We start from the raw sequence: 9,115 nt of genomic DNA, 5'->3' as shown, positions 1-9,115 counted from the left end.
ACTAGATTTATTAGAGGAAACAACATAAAACAATATATCACGAACTGGCAAAATTTTTTACATAGCTAATTAATGAATCTAGGTTCATTTTAATTTAGAAATATACCGTTGTTCATTCATTTTATTAGCCTAATGTTAATTCATACAACTTGAATGTTAAAATGTTAACAATGTATTAGTATAAATATTAAGATTAATGTATATTTATTAATTTATTCATTCATTAATAAATTATTATATTTATTCATTTATTCATTCATTAATATGTAAACATCTTTTTTTCTTTTTCTTCTCAAAGGGCCATAAGGCATGCCCACGTGAGGTGGAAAATGCGACGTCTGATCGGTTCACAAGTCTTCCCAGTAAGGTAGGCAACAATATAAAAATACAAGACAGAAATGTTTCATCAGAGATCTGTCTCCCCGCGGAGTTTTAGTTGCACTGATTTGCTGTTTCAGGTGTCATTCAGGTGTCAAATATTTAGGACTGTTGTTAGTTTGACAATGGATGTTTGATTATTATATGTTTTTTTCTTCTCAGAAACAAGAAATATCTCAGGCACTGAACATCGCATATAACTCTACCTTTGAGCTCTTCAAGAAGAACAGAACCCACTGCCACTGGAATAACAATTCATTCCAAGAACTAATGGAACATCTCCACCGACAAGCTAAATTAAATTCCGTAAGTCAGTAATTGAGTCAACATTTACTTTCATTATTTACAATTTTGGACGTTAATCGTTATTGTTATTTAATATCTAGGTCCCGGTGGAGATGAGCTCTGAACTTGAGACGTTGGTTGAAAACTTCAAGAAGCTCGATCAGTTTCTCACACAGCAGGTGAGAAACTCAGCAAACGAGGCCGAAAAAATGACGAAAAAGTTTAGAATGTGTTTATAGCTTCATCGTTCCTGTCTGCATTGATTAACTGTGACTTTCCTTTCTGACAGAATTTCAGCTGCTGCGCGTGGGAAACTGTGCGCCAGGACATCCTGATCGTTATGGACCACTTCAGAAGAATGACTAGAAGAATGACTAGAAGAAAGAATAGATAAAAATCACTAGAATAAGATCAATTTAATACAATGAGTGCCGTAAATTAAATGTTGTCAATAATTTATTAATTAAATTATTAATTAAAGCAATTTTTTTTTGCACTGTTCATTTTCCATTGAAGTCGATATGGTCAAATGAATCAATGAATTTACAGATTAATGAATGTTTAATATGTTATTATCTAAACTGCCTTTAACGGCTCTGGGCTTGCTATTTATAAACAAATTTATTATACAACTACACTAACTAAAAGGCTTACAATAAGCGAACACACTTTTATTGTAGGCTTAGGCTACAATACAATTCACTGTTTATTCGGGAATGTGCTGTTATTATATGAAGGAATGTTTCGTTTCCATGTTGTTTGTAACACAATGGATGTCTAAATGTCTTTGTAACAAATGTGTGGACACGTGTGAATTTCTCACCTGACTAATGTTCACAAAAAATAAATACTTAAAAATGTACACTGTCTCTTAAATCTGTCGTTATGTCGTTTAATATGTCTAGTTGTCACATCTTTTAAATATTTTTCAGGGTGGGTATATTTTGAAAGATTTCGGTATAGATATATAACTGGGGGAAAAAACTGAACATGAACATTTTCAGTCATTTCGAGGCGGAAAAAATGTTTATTTAACACATTTAAATGCTATTTATTTGCTTCCCAACAATAATTTAAGAAGTACACAAAACAAAGTAATAAGACTAAGAAAAAATAATTGATTATTTATTTTTGCTCAGATATTGTTTACATTACTTTGGGCTCTGACCTCATACAATATTCAGCAGAAAAGGTCAAGGCGACAGCTGTGGTCGAAAGACTTCAAATACAGGTATCGATGAGTGAACAATGAAACCCGGAGCCCACTCTCACGCAAAGGTTTTCTCCCGTAACTTTCTATAATTCCTTCACTTTTAAAATACTTAAACCGTAAACAAAACTTCTACTGTAAGGACTTTCTGCGCTGTTACTTTTGTTCCGTGTCTCACACTGCGATAAAAAAAATCTTTTAACCCTCCTGTAATCTGCTTCATTCCATGCGGCTCGCTATAAAAGTGATCTTTGCCAATCTTGCCATCTCCAGGCAAAGAGGTGCAACATCTTAAAAGTGCTTACAAGTTCTTATTGATTGAAAACACGCTTGAGTAAGCTATAGATTGCTTAAAGTTGTTTTTTTTTCTATACTGAAAAAGAGGGATTCAAACAAACAATTCTAACAATAAAACAAGTCATCAACTTCGCACCCAGTAATAACGAACCAGAGAAAACCACAGTGGTGCGAATATGTATTTAAAAACTTAGAAATACACTAAACTTGAAGAACCAAGTTAGATTTTATTCAGCCTATACGTGAGTACAAGAAATCCTGTTGTAAAGTAATAGAAACTGTTATCTTTATTTGTTTAAATTTGCACGCCTACAACTGATTGTTTTATCAATTGGTTATTTATTATTATTATTATTATTATTATATTCTTGTCGTTGTCATACCATTTCATAAGTGACATTTAGATGCAAGCAGGTCATTAGCTGGTTGACCAGCTATCATTTTCCAAAACACAGTTATTGTTTTTTCACAACCTCGAAATTAGCTACCTCTGTTCTAAAACACTGCTATAGCTATAAATGGCATAACCTAGATTAATTTTTTTAATAATATATTATTTTCTATATGAAAATGCAACAAAATATTTTAACAACAATATCTTAGGCCTCATAATAATAATTAGTCTATAATAATAATAATAATAATAATAATAATAATAATAATTATTATTATTATTATTATTTTACATTTAGACTACATTTATGCATTTAGCAGATTATTATTTTTTTTTTTGTGTGTGTGTTATGTTAATACAAATATAGAAAGCTACGCTTGGAAATAAACTGATGGTCAATGCTAGCCCATTTTTCTTGTGTAGTGACTAAAGAGAAAGTGCGGTGAAAGCCAATGAGAACGATTGTACGAGGTTGCGTCAGCACGTGGCGTTAACAAAGGGTAACAGCATTACGTCTCAAACAGAAAGTGTTCTGTACACAACCCGCAGGTATAAATCCCTTCTCGTTTGGAAACGTCAGCGACCTTGAAATACTTTGGAATCAGGTAATTATTTTGGATTGCTTTAACTTATATTGAAGTTGTTAAAATATTTAATTTGTGTGTTAGACGTAAGTTTGTGTGCTGGTGTCTAGAAAACTAAAGACGATTAAAGAGTAAACTATAAATATGTATGCTTTCCATTTCTTTTCTAAGTACAAAATGTATTGCTTTTGAAGGTGTTTTTATTATTCATATAGCAGACCAGATGGTATATTTTGTATAGTGGTCTATGAGCATTCACTATACAACTAGAAAGTGAAAGCTGGACAGTACCGACCTGCACACTGCGTTTTCCCTTTCCATACTCCCAAATAAAATCCAGCAAACTCCACCATGCCCCTGCAACATTCTCTCGAGCGACACAGTAGAAAGCTACTACACGTATACAAAGATGAAACAAACTCAAATGTGGACATATATCTTTGTGATATTTTTAACTCTGCAGAGTCAATGCTCCGCTTGCATATGGCTCGGCCAATACAATTTGGTGAGCGCCGAATCTCTGAAATGGCTTAGGGAAATGGTAAGTAGCCTATGCTTTAAAAGCTTCATGATTTATTTGTGAATGTTCATCAGAATACATTAGACTGCTGCGCAATACAACCACAGCCCTTTTCTGCAAGGTCCTTAAACTCTCTAGATATTTAGGCTATACAACAGATGTATTGTTTTTGTCTTAGTAATGTCTAGTTGTTAATTCAACCTTACAGAATGATGCACGACTATTTGGAAAACTGCAATAACCGTGTTTTTAACCTATTGACGAACCTATTGATTCGTTCAGCGTTTAAAAATATACACTGTAAAAGTGTTTCCTTCATTATGTTACAACATCTTTGCTTCTATCCATTTATTTTTGCCACACTAATTTTCAGAGATTTATTCAATAGTCAACGTGGTTGATTGACAAAGATTAATGCTATTAATACATTTTATTAACAATTTTAAGTTTTTTATTTATTTATTTATTTTGTTGTAGGTTTATGTAAAAAGTCTTAGGATAGTTTTATATGCAGATGGATGAACAGCTATGGAACATATCAGAAATTACAAACTGTACTCTGTCTTACAGGATGGACAATATCCTGAGGAGATGAAGGTGCCATTTCCAAGGACCCTGTACAACTTTATAGGCAATGCTAAGGTTTGTAAACTTTTGTGATTGAAAACAGAGGGCAAACAGTGTTTATATGGGACCAGATACCTACACATAGCATTATATCTCCTTACAGGTGGAGGACCAGGTGAGGTTTCTTGTCTTGACCTTAGATCAGATCATCAGCCTCATGGATGCCAGAGAGCACATGAATTCAGAGCAATGGAACCTAACGACAGTGGAATATATCCTACAAGACCTGCGCAGGCAGTCATCTGAGCTTAAAGAATGTGTAAGTCTTGTCTGAAAGTATTTGTGCTTAGGAGAAACTGATATCAGAATTCCATGCTATGAATTGCGTATAATCTAATTTAATTTAAAGGATAGTCATAATAGTAAAAGACCATGAATTTAGATTGAATGAATCCACTCAATCTTTAAAATGTTATATAACGTAACTCATAAAAATTTGATGTTCAGATGAAAATGCTAAATTAATAAGAGCAATTTAATAAATGTGTTATATGAAATGTCAAACGACTGTTTTGTGATTTATGTTATTTTCCCTCATTGTTTATATTTTGTTTGTTTTTTTTAATCAGGTGGCCCAATACCAAAAGCCGTCACATATGGAGTCGTACAAGAAAAAGATAATAAGGCACTTCAGGACTTTAAAGAAGAGTTTAAAGAAAGAAGTAAGTTTGATTGTATAATATGATATCAAAGCTTATTCCATTGTTTGTATGAGATTTTATACTCTTCACTTAGTTGACTGATTTCTGTCATCAGCTTTATTTTTCTTAGTGCCTTAAGAGGCATATTGTATTTGCAAATCGGAAATGTCAATGTTACTTAGTAAAGAGTAAAGGGATTTATTGTCTTCCATATAAAATGTAAAGTCAGTGATACACAGCTAAAGATGTTCCTCTCGTGTTTAAAAATATAGTACTCACGCATGGGAGAAGATCCGGAGAGCTGTGATAACCCACCTTCAGAGGATGGACATCATCGCAAACAACGCAAACAAGTCCCTGGAAAGAGTTTAACAGACAATCAATGACAGAAAAAAATGTCTGACTTGTGACACATTCCATAGAAAAAAAAAAAAAAAAAAAAAAAAAACAATGTTACAAATGTATTTGTGAATTCAGATGCTTGTATTTAATTGCAATGAATGAAACCTAGAATGTATTGAAAATAGCTTGACTAATAGGCAGTGCTTTAATACAGTGTTTACCTTACGTGTTTCCATGAAAACTTGAAGTTGAATCAGACCAAACAAGCTAATTATGTTTCTTACAAATACCTGTGAAAACTTTTCTATTTGGTTAAGGTGAGAGTAAGCCTCTTTGCTTTCAACTATACTCAGATATTTTGCTAACTAAATGTTAAAATATGCTATGCATTTCAGATTATATGTATTAACTGTGAGTCAGCCAGCATGTTGAGATGCACATGCATGTTGGTATATTTCATGATTGTTTTAAGTATACTTAAATGTATTTATATATCTTTGTGCACAATTTTTATACCCCAGTATATTTATTGTTTTCATATTTAATGTTATTTATTTGCCCTAACTGTCATAAAACATTTTGTACTTTCAAATAAAAATAATTTATTGAATCTGCTTAAGGCATTGAACTTCCACACACCAGTACAGTTTACAATTCCTTGTACTTGTCTTACTTCGCCTACTTTTATGGGTCTTCAGAGATTGAACGGTCTTTGTGAAATGTAAAAAAGTGTTTTGTTTTGTTTTTTCCTGTAATGCAAATGCTTCACTATATTGGACATCATAAAGACGCTCTTTTCGAAGGGGGGCGCCAAAGTCATATCTGGGGCAAAACATTTCTTCTGTGAGAATGATTATATTTGCTGCATGGGAAAAATGTCTCTGTTGTTGTCAATACAAGTCCAAAACATCTGAAACATTTTTTGTGTTCCACAAAAGAAATAAAGTCATACATGGGAACAAAATAAGCACTGTTGTTAAATGATAACTGAATTTTCATTTTTGAGTGAACTTTCAATTCAAGCTGTGCAGATATGAAAAAAGAAAAGAAAAAAAAAAACACAAACTGAAACCGTTGAAGCAAATTTTCAAATAGGCGCTATCTTTATTAACAAACCACATATTTGGAGTTTAATCAACTATTCTCGCCCCAAAAAAACCCTCTTAAACCTACATTTCGAGAGTTCCAGTTGTCAAAATTAGAATTTATTGCAAAAAGACAACAAAGCCGAGATGCATGCAGAACATCTGAATCTGTCTTTCCAGACTACCATCTTTGTACAATTTCGTTATCAGTCACTGTCCAATGAGCGTACAGACCATTCTCTGATATGTCATTCGCAGTACTTTTCCATAATTGTTTATTAGTTTTCATAATGCTTGCTTTCATTGTAGAAAACCACCCGCTAGTCTATTTTTCAAAAGATAACTTCTCTTATCTACCACTTTCTAGGTGCCCAAAGTTGCAGAGGCACATACATTTTAGGATTTTAAAGAGCTGTCAGGGTTTTAATAAATTTTTTCCGCACCTTATCTGTTTCCACACTTTCTCTTCCTGTGGCATCTCCCTTCTCCGGTACTTTCTTCTGTACTCTCCATGAGGCCTACATAGTCAGATAGTTTGGCCTTGAGGCCTTCAAAATCACCCAGCTCATATATGAGGCAAACTAACTTTCACAAACATGCAAAGTATAACTTCTGTTGTTTTCTATAGGGTGAATAAAATATTTCATCACACACTCTGGCTAGATGAATTCAAATGCAACTGCAATCATCTTGCTCCTCAGTTATCTACTGAAAAATTAAACCTGAGGACTTCAGTATTAATAGTAGGCCTGAAGTAATATTGTTGAAGCGTTTGTCTTGTTGCCACAATGATTGTTTTTACACTGTTATGAATTTAAGACAATAAACAGGTAAGATTTTAAAATGCTTTCTTCTCAAATTACATTTTATGTCCTCATCTTTATTTATCTGGTGAGAAGCTGTGTAGCTAATTAGTGATAAGACTGTAGGTTTCAATTAAGCCTTAAATGTCTGTGTTGTCTGAACTTCTGGGCTCAAATCAGTTTGTTAGAAACTTTTTACGTTTAAAGAGCTAATAAAATATCTTAACTCAAATCTAATTATTGTCTAATGATTTACTTGTGTGGCAAGTAGCCGTATAATGAGCTGGATAATGCAGCCATTTGTTATTGCACAATAATCCTCATTAAGGCTGCATGTACATTATGTTTTACTTAGCATACAGTTTGATTTGGCATGCAGTTCTGTTCACACACACAAACACGTATACATACTGTACATATTTACACGAGGGCTGTCTAGAAAGTATCCAGCCAAGCAATATGAAAAATAGAGACACTATTAGAGAAGATACAAGAAACAATGTATATACAGTAGGACATGATGCCTCAGTCCCCTTCAAAGGTGATTTTAGTTTTGGAAAAAGCAAGAAGATGCAGGGTGCCATATCTGGGCTGTAGGGGTGCTGAGTCACCTGGGTGAGTTTATGTTTTGCCAAAAAATGAGACGAAATGCATTTTCAATCACCAGTTGCCCATAGCTACTGCAGTCTTTGTCTTATTGCATCTCTCATCTCATATTTTTTATATTACATGGGTGGATACTTTCTAAATTAGAGAACAACCTACAATTTCCTAAATTTCAAAGTCACTGCTTAGTCCTATTTGAAGTTATCCTAACAGGAGTAGAAGGGCAGTTATAAATTAATTGTATTCTGAAGCACAGTATAAAAAACTAAAATGAGATATTTAAAAAAAAAAAAAAAAAAAAAAAAAAAAAAAAAAAAAAACAGATACCTCCAAGTTATTGGTGTTAATCTGGCACCTGGTGCTAATTTCTGTAATTATATGACAAACCGTATTTAACTGGTAGCACTCCTCTAATTTTCACTGAGATTGCAAGAGGTAACTGAAACCCTGCAACAGGAGGCAGTACAGATGAAGGCCAAAGGGATGACACTTTCAGCCACTGCAAGAGAAGCTGGTCATTCAGAATCCAAATATGTGATTTCTAGAATATTACAGCTTTAAAATGAAACAAATTCATTCAAGTCCCACAAAAAGGCTGGTCGTCCATGTAAGACAAATGCACAAGAAGACAGAATAATGCAGAAACACTCAGTGGGGAATCGGTTCAATACTGCAGCTGGAATTGCTTGTTAGTTCAGCGATGAACAGGGTAAGGATCTGGCTTGCATGTTTAAGACAGAGGAGAACTGGTCCAAAGTTCACTTTAGTAATTAGAGCAAGTTTAATTTATTTGGGTCAGAGGGGAAACACTATTTACGGCATCAAACTAAGGAAAGACTGAACCCAGAGTGCGAAAAGAAGTCAGTAAAAGTTGGAGAAGGAAGTGTCGTGGTTTGGGGGAGTGTTCTGCTGCAGGAGTTGGGTCTCTATAGAGCTACATGGCACACCAGAGTAAGGAATGTCCTGCGGCAGCAGATGTGCTGGAGTCATTCAAAGCAAGGCCCCTTACACTTCGGACTAATTTTTGACAGCTGTAACCCCTTCAAAATGTAAGTTGTAAACTATTTATAGTATTTATTTATTTATAGATTGTTCTCTTTTGATCTCCACTATATATGACATTAGCTTTTTTGCTCACCAGCCACTGTGGCTAGTGGTTTTCTTAAGTTACTAGCCGCTCAACAGTTCCACAATTTTGTTGTTGGGAAATTACATTTTATATGATTAAAGTTGATAGTGTGCTAAAAGATTTACTTTTCGTCATTTTACTATTTGACTCATACAATAGGCTCAACTATTATAACTGCGGTTATGCATTTCCATAATGATGGTGATGATAATGC

At 33.8% G+C, this 9,115-nt stretch overlaps 1 protein-coding gene across 1 annotated transcript; it reads left to right on the top strand.

Annotated features, from left to right (window-relative positions):
* The first annotated feature begins 3,183 nt into the window (after positions 1-3,183).
* On the top strand, positions 3,184-6,394 carry LOC109059985 (interferon a3). The gene is made up of 5 exons (XM_019077140.2): positions 3,184-3,689; positions 4,239-4,310; positions 4,399-4,554; positions 4,865-4,957; positions 5,201-6,394. The coding sequence occupies exons 1-5, from the start codon at positions 3,558-3,560 to the stop codon at positions 5,306-5,308; spliced, it is 561 nt and encodes a 186-aa protein (XP_018932685.1). The 5' UTR covers positions 3,184-3,557; the 3' UTR covers positions 5,309-6,394.
* Positions 6,395-9,115: the final 2,721 nt, after the last annotated feature.

The sequence above is a fragment of the Cyprinus carpio genome, chromosome A3 (assembly GCF_018340385.1).
Source record: "Cyprinus carpio isolate SPL01 chromosome A3, ASM1834038v1, whole genome shotgun sequence".
Taxonomy (NCBI): Eukaryota; Metazoa; Chordata; class Actinopteri; order Cypriniformes; family Cyprinidae; genus Cyprinus; species Cyprinus carpio.
Note: the sequence above shows the minus strand (reverse complement) of the source record. Positions and strands in the feature narration are given on the sequence as shown.